The 15,325-nt window shown below is 39.6% G+C and overlaps 1 protein-coding gene and 1 non-coding gene across 2 annotated transcripts in view; both read right to left on the bottom strand.

Moving 5' to 3' along the window:
• Positions 1 to 15,325, bottom strand: part of LOC122448351 (coiled-coil domain-containing protein 7-like) — a 171,022-nt gene that overhangs the window by 84,575 nt on the left and 71,122 nt on the right. The window contains exon 12 of the mRNA XM_043479596.1: positions 11,483 to 11,593. Coding sequence (XP_043335531.1) covers positions 11,483 to 11,593 — 111 coding nt within the window. The remainder of the gene's footprint in view (positions 1 to 11,482; positions 11,594 to 15,325) is intronic.
• LOC122449100 lies at positions 53 to 159 on the bottom strand. Its single transcript, XR_006271903.1, has one exon. It is a non-coding gene; the product is annotated as a U6 spliceosomal RNA (small nuclear RNA).

Here is a 15,325-nt window from a genome sequence, read left to right as displayed (position 1 = left end):
TCACTCTGTATAATGGGCTCCAGTTTCATCCATCTCATTAGAACTGGTTCAAAAAAATATGGAATGCTTCACGAATTTGCGTGTCATCCTTGCGCAGGGGCCATGCTAATCTTCTCTGTATCGTTCCAATTTTAGTATATGTGCTGCCGAAGCGAGCACAAAGAGATATATTTAGTTCATTAAATGGAAAAACAGATCAATCATGAAATCTCTAGATTTCAAATTTACAGCACGTGTACAGTAGCATCAGAGAAGGCAATGGCACCCCACTCCAGTACTCTTGCCTGGAAAATCCCATGGATGGAGGAACCTGGTAGGCTGCAGTCCATGGGGTCGTGAAGAGTCGGACACGACTGAGCAACTTCACTTTCACTTTTCACTTTAATGCATTGGAGAAGGAAATGGCAACCCACTCCAGTGTTCCTGCCTGGAGAATCCCAGGCATGGCAAAGCCTGGTGGGCTGCCATCTATGGGGTAGCACAGAGTTGGACATGACTGAAGAGACTTAGCAGCAGTACAGTAGTATTTTTTCTCATTTTTAAAGTTATCAGTAAATTATCATAATGATTTTATATGCAAATAAGAAAGGTTTTAATGGATGCTACTGAAAATGTCTCATTATTTCAAAGATATTATGAGGCATCAAATATATTTCATATTAATCTCTACTTTGGGGGCATGTATATACTAGGTAAATATATAATAGTAGATAAAACAATAAAAATACATATGCACAAGGTTATTCATTATAGTATTATCTGTAATTGCAAGGTATTTTATTTCCTGAACAGCTAAATGTTCAAGAATAGGATATTGGTTAAATGCTGTACTAAGTCACTTGTGTCCAATTCTTTGCAACCCTATGGACTGTAGCCCACCAGGCTCCTCTGTCCATGGGGATTCTCCAGGCAAGAATACTGGAGGGGGTTGCCATGTCCTCTTCCAGAGGATCTTCCCAACCCAGGGATCGAACCTGCAGCTCTTATGTCTCCTGCACTGGCAGGCAGGTTCTTTACTACTAGTGCCACCTGGGAAGCCCCTTATTGGTTGAATAAACCAAGGCATATACAATTAATTATGGTATAGTATAAACTGTGGTATATAATGTGGTACTATTTTATATATTTATGTAAAAATAAGAAAATATTTTTATAAACTACATGGAGGGATTTCTAGGAGATAATGTCAAGCGGAAAATAATTTTAAAGTGTGTGTAGTATGCTAACTTTTGGTTCAGAAAGAAGTAATCAGAAAAATGAAAAATATATATTAACTTTACAAGATGAAGCACAGAAAATATAAGCATAAGAATAAAGGGAGGAGGAGGAGCTAAGATGGTGGAGGAATAGGACGGGGAGACCACTTTCTCCCCTACAAATTCATCAAAGGAACATTTGAACGCTGAGCAAACTCCACAAAACAACTTCTGATCGCTAGCAGAGGACATCAGGTGCCCAGAAAAGCAGCCCATTGTCTTTGAAAGGAGATAGAACAAAATATAAAAAAGAGACAAAAGAGTTAGGGACGGAAACCCATCCCAGGAAGGGAGTCCTAATAGAGGAAGTTTCCAAACACCAGGAAACCCTCTCACTGGCGGGTCTAGGGGAAGTTCTTGAATTTCGGAGGGCAACCTAACCGGGAGGAAAAATAAATAAAACCCACAGATTACATGCCTAAAAGCAACTCCCAGCAGAAAAGTACCCCAGATGCTCACATCCGCCACCAGCAAGTGGGGGCTGAACGGAGAGGAGGGGGCAGCATTGCTTAGGGTAAGGAACGGGCCTGAATGCCCTGAGGGCAATCGGAGGGAGCTGACGTGAGATAGCAACTTAAACTGTAGGATAGCAAGAAAGAGAGAGAAAAACCTGCGAAAAGCCCTAACCGAAGACACTGCCAGCCCTTTCGCAGAACAAAGGAAGGACTGAGCAATTCCAGAGAAGAGCTAGCTGGCTTCAGACTGGCCCATCCCCCACTGGAGGCAGGAGGCAGGGGGGAGGGGAAAGGGACAAACTCGCCCGAGAGACAGCATCCCCTACCAAACTGCAAACAAGCTTCCAGTTTCTAACCAAAGATTAGATTTGGTTAGAATGAGATTCTGGATGGTTGACATCCACAGGGAGGGTCGCACTAGAGACCAGCTCCCCAGAAGAGACACAAGACGCACAGAACCGGCGAGCGCAGAAACTGAGGCTGGGACCACGGAGGGGATAAGGCACGCTGCACCCGGGGAGAGTGCGCTCATCAAGCTCCTGGCTGCCTGAGCTCCTCGGGCCGGGGAAGGTACAAAATGCAGGCCCAACCGAGTCTGAGTCTTTGTAGAGTACCCGAAAACCTGAACCTGAGTGGCTTAACCTGGGAAGTGCATGCAACTCAGGGCCTGCTCCCTGTAGAGCAACCTGGAGCCTGAGCAGTGTAGATGGGGAAAGCACACATACCGCAAGCGGGGGCAAACCCAGTGTGGCTGGAACACTGCGAGTTCTCCCCACACACACCAGTGATACTTGTCTACAGTGCCCCACCCTCCCCACAGCATGACTGAACAAGCGAACCTAAACAAGAGACCACCTCCGACTACTTGTGTCAGGGTGGAAATTAGACACTGAAGAGACCTGCAAACAGAAGCCAAATAAACAAAGGGAACCGCTTTAGAAGTGACAGGTGCAACAGATTAAAATCCCTGTAGTTAACACCGACTACACCAGAAGGGGCCTATAGATATCGAGAAGTGTAAGCTGGAACAAGGAGCTATCTGAAACTGAACCGAACCCACACTGCCCACAACAGCTCCAGAGAAATTCCTAGATATATTTTTACTGTTATTATTATTTTTTTATTAAAATTTTTTTCTTTTATTTTTTTTAAAGTCCTCTATTACTCCATTACACCTTAATTTTCATTTTAATAACCCACTATAACCTTGCAAAAAAAAGACCCTATTTTTAAAGTGAACTTCATATATATTTCTTAAATTTTTTGTGTTTTTGTTTTTGTTTGTAATATTGTATTTTTAAGAGTCTAACCTCTACTCTAGATTTTTAATCTTTGTTTTTCAGTATTTGATATCAATTTTGGACATTTAAGAATCCAATAATCAATACCCATTTTTACTCAGGAGTGTGATGATTACTCTCTCCCCTTTTGACTCTCCTTTTTTTCCCCCAGATCACCTCTATTTCCTCCCTCCCCCTTCTCTTCCCAATCCAATTCTGTGAATCTCTGTGGGTATTCTGGGCCACGGAGACCACTTAGGGAACAGAGTACTGCGTAGATCTGTCTCTCTCCTCTTGAGTCCCCCTTTTTCTCTTCCTGCTCATCTCTATCTCCTTCCTCCCTCTCCTCTTCTTCATGTAACTCTGTGAAACTCTCTGGGCATCCCTCACAGTGGAGAATCTTCTCACCATTAACCTAGAAGTTTTATTATCAGTGCTGTATAGTTGGAGAAGTCTTGAGGCTACTGGAAGAATAAGACTGAAATCCAGAGGCAGGAGAATTAATGCCCTAAACTTGAGAACACCAGAGAACTCCTGACTACAGGGAACATTAAGTAATAAGAGATCATCCAAAAGCCTCCATACCTACACTGAAACCAACCACCACCCAAGAACCAATAAGTTCCAGAGCAAGACATACCAAACAAATTTGCCAGCACCACAGGAACACAGCCCTGAGCGTCAACATACAGGCTTCCCAAAGTCACACCAAACACATAGACCCATCTCAAAACTCACTACTGGACACTCCATTGCACTCCAGAGAGAAAAAATCAAGCTCTGTGCACTAGAACACTGACCAGAACACCGACGCAAGCTTCCCTAACCAGGAAACCTTGACAAGTCAATCATCCAACCCCACCCACTGGGAGAAACCTCCACATTAAAAAGGAACCACAGACCACCAGAATACAGACAGAAAGGCCACCCCAAACACAGCAATCTAAATAAGATGAAAAGGCAGAGAAATACCCAGCAGGTAAAGGAACATGAAAAATGCCCACCAAGCCAAACAAAAGAGGAGGAGATAGGGAATCTACCTGAAAAAGAATTTAGAATAATGATGATAAAAATGATCCAAAATCTTGAAAACAAAATGGAGTTACAGATAAATAGCCTGGAGACAAGGATTGAGAAGATGCAAGAAATGTTTAACAAGGACCTAGAAGAAATAAAAAAGAGTCAATTAAAAATGAATAATGCAGTAAATGAGATTAAAAACACTCTGGAGGGAACCAACAGTAGAATAAAGGAGGCAGAAGATAAGTGAGGTAGAAGATAAAATGGTGGAAATAAATGAAGCAGAGAGGAAAAAAGAAAAAAGAATCAAAAGAAATGAGGACAACCTCAGGGACCTCTGGGACAATGTGAAACGCCCCAACATTCGAATCATAGGAGTCCCAGAAGAAGAAGACAAAAAGAAAGGCCATGTGAAAATACTCGAGGAGATAATAGCTGAAAACTTCCCTAAAATGGGGAAGGAAAGTCACACAGGTCCAAGAAACCCAGAGAGTTCCACACAGGATAAACCCAAGGTGAAACACCCCAAGACACATGTTAATCAAATTAACAAAGATGAAACACAAAGAACAAATATTAAAAGCAGCAAGGGAGAAACAACAAATAACACACAAAGGGATTCCCATAAGGATAACAGCTGATCTATCAATAGAAACCCTCCAGGCCAGAAGGGAATGGCAGGACATACTTAAAGTAATGAAAGAGAAACCTACAACCTAGATTACTGTACCCAGCAAGGATCTCATTCAGATATGAAGGAGAATTCAAAAGCTTTACAGAAAAGTAAAGGCTGAGAGAATTCAGCACCACCAAACCAGCTCTTCAACAAATGCTAAAGGATCGCCTCTAGACAGGAAACATAGAAAGGTTGTATAAATGCGAACCCAAAACAACAAAGTAAATGGCAACGGGACCACACCTATCAATAATTACCTTAAATGTAAATGGGTTGAATGCCCCCACCAAAAGACAAAGACTGGCTGAATGGATACAAAAACAAGACCTGTCTACAAGAGACCCACCTCAAAACAAGGGACACATATAGACTGAAAGTGAAGGGCTGGAAAAAAATATTTCATGCAAATGGAGACCAAAAGAAAGCAGGAGTCGCAATACTCATATTAGATAAAATAAACTTTAAGATAAAGGCTGTGAAAAGAGACAAAGAAGGACACTACATAATGATCTTAGGATCAATCCAAGCAGAAGATATAACAATTATAAATATATATGCACCCAACATAGGAGCACCACAATATGTAAGGCAAATGCTAACGAGTATGAAAGGGGAAATTAACAATGAAACAATAATAGTGGAAGACTTTAATACCCACTCACATGTATGGATAGATCAACTAAATCGAAAATTAACAAGGAAACACAAACTTTAAATGACACAATGGACCAGCTAGACCTAACTGATATCTATAGGGCATTTCACCCCAAAACAATCAACTTCACCTTTTTCTCAAGTGCACACGGAACCTTCTCCAAAATAGATCATATCCTGGGCCATAAATCTAGCCTTCGTAAATTCAAAAAATTGAAATCATTCCAGTCATCTTTTCTGACCACAATGCAGTAAGAGTAGATCTCAATTACAGGAGAAAAACTATTAAAAATTCCAACATATGGAGGCTAAATAACACGCTTCTGAATAACCAACAAATCATAGAAGAAATCAAAAAAGAAAGCAAAATATGCATAGAAATGAATGAAAATGAAAACACAACAACCCAAAACCTATAGGACACTGTAAAAGCAGTGCTAAAGGGAAGGTTCATAGCAATACAAGCTTACCTCAAGAGACAAGAAAAAAGTCAAATAAATAACCTAACTCTACACCTAAAGCAACTAGAGAAGGAAGAAATGAAGAACCCCAGGGTTAGTAGAAGGAAAGAAATCTTAAAAATTAGGGCAGAAATAAATGCAAAAGAAACTAAAGAGACCATAGCAAAAATCAACAAAGCTAAAAGCTGGTTTTTTGAAAAGATAAACAAAATTGACAAACCATTAGCCAGAATCATTAAGAAACAAAGGGAGAAGAACCAAATCAATAAAATTAGAAATGAAAATAGAGAGATCACAACAGACAACACTGTAATACAAAGGATCATAAGAGACTACTACCAGCAGCTCTATGCCAATAAAATGGACAACTTGGAAGAAATGGACAAATTCTTAGAAAAGTATAACTTTCCAAAACTGAACCAGGAAGAAATAGAAGATCTTAACAGACCCATCACAAGCAAGGAAATCGAAACTATAATCAGAAATCTTCCAGCAAACAAAAGCCCAGGACCAGATGGCTTCACAGCTGAATTCTACCAAAAATTTAGAGAAGAGCTAACACCTATCTTACTCAAACTCTTCCAGAAAATTGCAGAAGAAGGTAAACTTCCAAACTCATTCTATGAGGCCACCATCACCCTAATTCCAAAACCAGACAAAGATGCCACAAAAAAAGAAGACTGCAGGCCAATATCACTGATGAACATAGATGCAAAAATCCTTAACAAAATTCTAGCAAACAGAATCCAACAATGTATTAAAAAGATCATACATCATGACCAAGTGGGCTTTATCCCAGGAATGCAAGGATTCTTTAATATCCACAGATCAATCAATGTAATACACCACATTAACAAAACCATATGATTATCTCAATAGATGCAGAAAAAGCCTTTTAAAAAATTCAACATCCTTTTATGATTAAAACTCTCCAGAAAGCAGGAATAGAAGAAACATACCTCAACATAATAAAAGCTATATATGACAAACCCACAGCAAGCATTATCCTCAACGGTGAAAAATTGAAAGCATTTCCCCTAAAATCAGGAACAAGACAAGAGTGCCCACTCTCTCCACTACTATTCAACATAGTTTTGGAAGTTTTGGCTACAGCAATCAGAGCAGAAAAAGAAATAAAAGGAATCCAGATAGGAAAAGAAGAATCAAAACTCTCACTGTTTTCAGATGACATGATCCTCTGCATAGAAAATCCTAAAGACTCCACCAGAAAATTACTAGAGCTAATCAATGAATATAGTAAAGTTGCAGGATATAAAATTAACACACAGAAATCCCTTGCATCCCTATACACTAACAATGAAGAAAACAGAAAGAGAAATTAAGGAAACAATTCCATTCACCACTGCAACAAAAAGAATAAAATACTTAGGAGTATATCTACCTAAAGAAACAAAATACCTATACATAGAAAACTATAAAACACTGATGAAAGAAATCAAAGACGACACAAATAGATGGAGAAATATACTGTGTTCATGGATTGGAAGAACCAATATTGTGAAAATGAGTATACTACCCAAAGCAATCTATAGATTCAATGCAATCCCTATCAAGCTACCAACAGTATTCTTCACAGAACTAGAACAAATAATTTCACAGTTTGTATGGAAACACAAAAAACCTCAAATAGCCAAAGCAATCTTGAAACAGAAGAATGGAACTGGAGGAATCAACCTGCCTGACTTCAGACTATACTACAAAGCCACAGTCATCATACAGTATGGTATTGGCACAAAGACAGAAATATAGATCAATTGAACAAAATAGAAAGCCCAGAGATAAATCCATGTACCTATGGACACCTTATCTTCGACAAAGGACTCGAGAATATACAATGGAGAAAAGACAATCTCTTTAACAAGTGGTGCTGGGAAAACTGGTCAACCACTTGTAAAAGAATGAAACTAGAACACTTTCTAACACCATACACAAAAATAAACTCAAAATGGATTAAAGATCTAAATGTAAGACCAGAAACTATAAAACTCCTAGAGGAGAACATAGGCAAAACACTCTTCGACATAAATCACAGCAGGATCCTCTATGATCTGATACCTCCCAGAATATTGGAAATAAAAGCAACAATAAACAAATGGGACCTAATTAAACTTAAGAGCTTTTGCACAACAAAGGAAACTACAAGCAAGGTGAAAAGACAGCTTTCAGAATGGGAGAAAATAATAGCAAATGAAGAAACAAAGGATTCATCTCAAAAGTATAGAAGGAACTCCTGCAGCTCAATTCCAGAAAAATAAATGACCCAATCAAAAAATGGGCCAAAGAACTAAACAGACATTTCTCCAAAGAAGACATACAGATGGCTAACAAACACATGAAGAGATGCTCAACATTACTCATTATCAGACAAATGCAAATCAAAACCACAATGAGGTACCATTACACGCCAGTCAGGATGGCTGCTATCCAAAAGTCTATAAGCAATAAATGCTGGAGAGGGTGTGGAGAAAAGGGAACCCTCTTACACTGTTAGTGGGAATGCACACTCGTACAGCCGCTATGGAGAACAGTGTGGAGATTCCTTAAAAACCTGGAAATAGAACTGCCATATGACCTAGCAATCCCACTCCAGAGCATACACACCAAGGAAACCAGAACTGAAAGAGACACGTGTACCCCAATGTTCATCGAAACATTGTTTATAATAGCCAGGACATGGAAGCAACCTAGATGCCCCTCCACAGATGAATGGATAAGAAAGCTGTAGTACATATATACAATGGAATATGACTCAGCCCTTAAAAAGAATACATTTGAATCAGTTCTAATGAGATGGATGAAACTGGAGCCCATTATCAGAGTGAAGTAAGCCAGAAAGACAAACACCAATACAGCATACTAACGCATATATATGGAATTTAGAAAGATGGTAAGGATAAATTTATATGCAAGACAGAAAAAAGAGACACAGATGTATAGAACAGACTTTCGGACTCTATGGGAGAAGGCAAGGGTGGGATGATCTGAGAGAACAGCATCAAAACATGTATATTATCAAGTGTGAAACAGATTGCCAGTCCAGGTTGGATGCATGAGACAAGTGCTCAGGGCTGGTGCACTGGGATGACCCAGAGGGATGGGATGGGGAGGGAGGTGGGAGGGGGTTCAGGATGGGGAACACATGTAAATCCATGGCTGATTCATGTCAATGTATGGCAAAAACCACTACAATATTGTAAAGTAACTAGCCTCCAACTAATAAAAATAAATGGAAAAAAAAAAGAGTAAAGGGAGAGAGTGAGGACTAGGGAATGCACAGGGATACACTGGAAAGAAATGATGCTCCTAAGTATACCTTTGGCAAGTAGGTCAATGAGTTGCATACATTCCAAAAATAGAACTAAATCAACAAGGATAAGAAGAGGAAATGAAAACTGAAAGCAAATGAAATGAACCTACTGAAGGGTTAAAAAAAACAAGAGTGATCCCAATTAGTCATAAACACAGTGTTCGAAACATACCTTCAATCTTGGGCAAGAGTATGGGGGACAGACAGAAACCAAATCACTAAATATTTTTAATAGGCTTTTCTCTTGGTACATGGTAAGTAATTCTGTAACAGGGGTGGAAGCACTGCAGGATTGGAGCAAATATATAAATTTGTTGATGTTTTAAGAGTCAGGTTTAACACCATGGAAGAAACACACATGAAATGAAGGAAGGCAAGCAGACCTGAGAGACTAAAACTAAAGGTGTCTGAGAGTCCTCATGATTTCTTGAATATAGGTATGCATGAACATATGCATATTTATGTGCACATGCACACATATGTATGTGTGTATGAATATATGTACATGTGTATAAAAACTAAGGCTTATGGATCCAAGTTAAAATACTATGTGTATTGTGTGGTTTGATTCATTGATGGAGGAGGTAATTTTGTTTAACTTAGTAACAATGGCACCTGTAAGATCCATCAATACAGATCCTTCCTACTTTTACTCAGGCCTCTAGGCTTTCATAAACAAATATAACTAGACATTAGACAAGGTCTCTATGTCTCCAGCGGGGACCTGAGGACATACCCTTACAGAGTTCCAAGTAAGGAGGGGAAAAATTGCATTTCTTGGGCCTTTTGGATACTGGTGAACAAATTTCTGTGATTCCCATGCCCATTATAGAAGGATGAGGAGGAAACAGATAATTCTGTATAGTTTTATTTCACCACCACAACTCTTTTCAAGACACAACTATGAGTAAATACACTTTGGACCTCTACAAACCCCAATTATTGAGGTTTCTACTACTGAATACATTATTGTTAGAAATGTACTTTTTATATCAACCAGCACAACCCCCACCCCACCCTCGCCATGAGATTTACTGAGGTTAGGGTATTTTAATGGAGTATGTTAAAGATTATGACCTACCAAACTATTGTCAACTAGCACCTCAGTATACCAAAAACAAAGTTACCAGCCTTGGGGAAAAAAAGGAGCAACCACCCTCACTGTTGAGCTTTCATAGGCCAACACTATCTGTAAATTATTTCTCCGTTCAGTAACTCCACATGGCCTGTGTACAAGAACTTTGATGCCCAGACTCTAAATTGATTAGGGCTACACAAAGCATTAGAGCTGTCTCTGGCACCAGTGGTACCTGACATTGTGACACTTAGAGAGGATATCATTCAAGATAAAGAATCTTGGTACACTGCAGCTGACATCACAGATGCCCTTCTCAGCATCACTCTCCACGTGGATGATCAGGATTAGTCTGATATACACAGTATGGGTTATAGTGCACCACCAAGATCTTCCCATGAGACTCCCTAAATTCTCTATCTGTAATCAATGCATAGGTTAAGACTTGGGAAAAGTCCTGCTCCCGGAGGGAGCGCTGCCTTCCACTCTTTCAGTGAAATCACCCTAGTAGGCTCAGACAAGGGCACTACCGAAAAAGAACAGGATGTTCTATTTGCTTACAAGTAGGATGCAACTAGGCCATTATTAACAAGGTATAAGGACTCAAAACTGAAGTAAAATTCCTGAGCATGATCTGTAAGGGGCATAGTCCAGAGAAAATGACTGTCATGCTTTTGATTGACCCTCTCTGCCTCCAAAATAAAAATCACCAGAGTAACTGGTGGGACTACACAGACACAGCCTCACTCTCACAGGATCACCTAGCACTCATCAGGTTCCCACAAAGACCCCTGTTTGCTTGGGGCCTTGATGGGCAGGACCTGCTGGAAGCCCTTCAGCTGACTGCCCTATGTACCCTTTTCATGGAGCCCTCTGATTTCTAAGCACTGTTTCAGTTAGAAACCTCAGTAACATCTCTCTCTGCATATGGCAATCTATGGCCACTACTACACATCAAAGTCATTCACTGGGCTTTGAGTCCATAATCTGCCAGAGTTGGCTAAAAAGTACATATTCTTTATGAGGTCTGTTATTGACGTTGGTGAATAATAAGAGCATGACTGTGGTCATATAATAATCCTAGGATAAGAAATTGCAACCAAAACATATAATACATTTGCTTTTGTTCTATAGTTTTGTCAGGGTTATCACATTTTATGTCAAAGTTTTAAATTTCTACAAAATATTTGTTCAAACCATATTTATGAACCAAATAAAGCTCTTCTGACATATTTAACTTAAAACTATATAAAATTATTGCTAATTATCATACTTACTCTTGAGTCTTTCTCCTATGGAAGTTCTTTGTTTCTTTACTTGTGCTTCTTTTTTTAACTCTGAATCTTCATGTTCAAGTACAAGATTTCCACTTGGCACTTTATCAGGAGCTATATAAACAGATAAATTAAGTCTCTTAATAGGAAAAATTTCGACTGTAAAAATTCTAGATTTTAAACTCAGAAACATTTTCTCTCATTTTTATAAAGTCCTAAGCAAATTATCATAACACTAGATCTGATATGAAAATTTACAGAGTATTTTTAATGGGTATTTATTGAAGCTGTCTCTGCTTTATAAATATTCTCAGGTATCAATATGTTTATATTAGATTCTAATGTTCATAAATTAGTTATGTTTTAGGATAATATATATGTACAGACCAACCAATGAAAATACTTGTGCATAAGGTTGGTCATTATAGCATTATTTGTAACCACAAGATATTCAAAATCATCTAAGTGTTCAAACAATAGTATAGTACCTTCCACAATATATGTAAATCAAATCATTATGCTGTATATCTTAAACTTACACAATGGTACATGTCAAATATATCTCAGTAACACTGGAAAAAGTAACATAGTACCAATTATAGTATATGATGATATATGTATATAAATTGTAGTATACATGGTGTACAGGTGATGTGATGTGGTGCAAATATCTGTACCCAGAATGAGACATTCCCCTCCCCTATTATCAATACATCAGATGCTTGCCAGATGTCATGGGAAAAAGACTGGTGGGAACACCGGTAGAACTCGTGCCCTTTCATGTTTAGACTCCCACTTAATTATTGCAGTAAGTGAATAAAGGCTTTTTACTTTCAATTTGGTTCATTGTCTTTACAGCTCACCTTCACAACTGATAGCTCTCTTCTAGTGACAAATGGTGGCAAGCAGGGTGGCCCAATTAAGCATAATGTCTTTCTGGAAAAGTAAAAAACATGAAGATCCCCCAGGGCATTTTGGAGAGATACTAGAGAGGACTACAAGGCCTATTGGGGAGTACTAGCTGGTCAATTGCAAGAGTCTGAGGTCCAACAATGCACTTTGCTAGCCACAGCTATGAGTCTCAAGAAGTGCTGCAACAGGAACGCCCGGGGGCACTCTTGGAGAGGGCTAGCAGAGTGTTTATGCAAGCTTCCTGGGCTAGAGGGGTAATGATGGTCCTCTCTAGCCCCAGAATCCCTGCCAAAATGCTTGGTGGGTCAAATTAGTGATTTAACAGAGGTACTCTGGGAAATTTATGGAAGCAATCCCTAGGTACTCTTTGTCCTCTGATGACAGTATTAAAAATTGTCACATCCTCTGCAAGCTAAGTTGCACCCAACAATTGTTGTCAATTTTAATGAGGTCCCCATTCTGGTGGGCTACAGTCCATGGGGTTGCAAAGAGTCAGACACAACTGAGCGACTAGGCATAGCACACAGCACCAACAACAATGGAGAACCTACCATATAGCAAGTTACTGAGACTCATGATTGAATTAATGAATATAAAATGCTTTGAGATTACATTGTCCATGATATAAAGAGACCTTAGAGACTTGGGTTGTTCACTTGCATGATGAAGTAGGAATCTTTTTTACCCTACTTTTTTTTTCTTCAACACTTTCTACTTCTAGTCTGATAATTTTACTAACTCATGAAATTTTAAAGCAAGCAAAGTATGGAATAACCATCAATTTCAGGGAGGTAATTTTCTTAAAGTTAGCAAGAGCAGTGTTACTGTGTGGGTGGACCTGTTTAAGAGTGTCCTGAGAGCAGAAAATTTGATCAAGGAGGCTAAGAGGAAAATCTACATCCTTCTCCCTCATCTGGGAACTATTTGGACTCTGACAGCTTTGGCCCAACAGTGATGGGCTCCCTATGACCAAAACACATGTTTAGACCAAGCTTTGAGAGGACAGCATTTCTGTAAGCTACACTGGTGGTCCCCAGATTCTATAAGGAGAGAGTGACAGTGATAGATAATGAGGTTGTTATTAATAACAAGACTGTAGGTTAATCAGTGCCATTCCTGCTGGTTATCTAGCTCAAATAAACCTCCTTGAAAAGTTAGATCCATTTGTCAGTGACATAATCCAGATGTTAACTGACAAATTCCTGGGCAGGTTAAATGTAACTACGGTCAAAATAACAAAGAGAGATCATCACAGAAAGTGACATTAAAATGGTAACTGGGCACATGTAACTGGAGGATCTGGTAGGTTTCCAAATAAACCTCTGGGTCTTGTTAAACAATGGGAGTGCAAAAGGAGAGATCAATGGGTTCTCCACTTAGAAACTAGTAACTCATGTCCTTTCAAGCTCTGGGAGATGGTGAAGGACAGGGAAGCCTGGCATGCTACAGTCCATGGGGTCCTTTAGAGGCCAAATGGCAACCCTTCCTAAGGTCTGCCTGGTAATGATTCCTACAACTAATAGAAGCTCTGTTCCTTCTCCTTCTCCCAGGATATTCTAAAATGAATCATAGAGTCCTACCAATTTTTACATAAACTTTTTAGATTTAAAAAAAAAACAAGACTATGAAATGTCCTATGCACAAAGTGAGGAAATGAGGTCCTGTGAAAGGATCAAAGTTCAAAGTACACATGGGGAAGAATTGCATATCTTGGACTTTTGGGATAATGATGCACAGCTGACTATGACCCCCAAAATCCATGGGATGAGAATGAGGAGAAATGGATAAGGCTCTGATTTCCTGTCAGAAGCCACAACCACCAAGACCCCTACCAAGCTTGACTACAGATATAACATATCATTATTGTGGCACTACTACTGAATGGATTATTATTAGAGATATATTGTTGATATGCATACATGACAGCGTCTAATTCAAGCCATAAAAAAATTATTGTAGTTAAGACAAATTTAGTGGGACATATGGAAGATAGCAAACCTACCAAACTACCAGCTAGAAGTTTTGTCCCTCAAAAAGAGCATTAACAGACTCATCAATTAAAAACAAACAAAAACAACAAGAAAACTGCCACTATTGCTGTGCTTAGGAAGCCCAGGTTCATTATCTGAGCTTCCCAAAAGGCCTTGGGTACTTGGAAACTCAATCCTCAGTCACTCAACAGTGTAGTACAATGTTTGGAATCACCATTACCTGATGACACTGTGACTGTCATAGAGGCTCTTGCCCAAGTTCAGAAAGATAGGTGTGAATCAATTCTTATTGCAAATGCCCTTTTCAGCATCCCTGTCCACACAGATGTTCAGGATCTGTTTGCCTTTTCTGTAATACTTATCAATACTCCTTTAATGTCCTTCCACAAGGCCATGACCAGGAAATCTCACTCCCAGATGGAGGACTAGCCTTCCGCAGAGTAAGGAATGTCTCCTAGTTGGTCCAGGCAGGGTACTACCCAACCAACACTGGATGCCATTTTGACCCATATGTAGCAACATGTCTAGGACATTACTAGGACAAGAAACAAGGACCCACGACTCATGGGAAATTCCTGACTCGGAAGGGAGAGTAGGTCTCTCGGGAGGCAAAAATTGCCTGAGTTTTAGTCACTCTCAGGCTCTCAGCCCCTACAAATAAAAAGGATGCCTGATGAGTGGCGGGACTGTTCAGACACTGGTACTCACACATCCCCCTACATGGCCATCTTGATGACAGCACCCAGCAACCAGGTTATCAAAAAGACCTGTATGCTGACTAGGGCCTGGAGACCCTTTAAATGGCCACACAGGAAACCTTTTCCTTGACCCCTTGAATCCACTGCCTTTTAAGTTACAGGTCTCTCTGATGCCTACTGGAGCCTGTGGCAAAAGAACACAGCCACACATCTGAGGCACCCACCCAGCTTATGGACCCCTAATC

The sequence above is a fragment of the Cervus canadensis genome, chromosome 10 (assembly GCF_019320065.1).
Source record: "Cervus canadensis isolate Bull #8, Minnesota chromosome 10, ASM1932006v1, whole genome shotgun sequence".
Classification (NCBI taxonomy): domain Eukaryota; kingdom Metazoa; phylum Chordata; class Mammalia; order Artiodactyla; family Cervidae; genus Cervus; species Cervus canadensis.
Note: the sequence above shows the minus strand (reverse complement) of the source record. Positions and strands in the feature narration are given on the sequence as shown.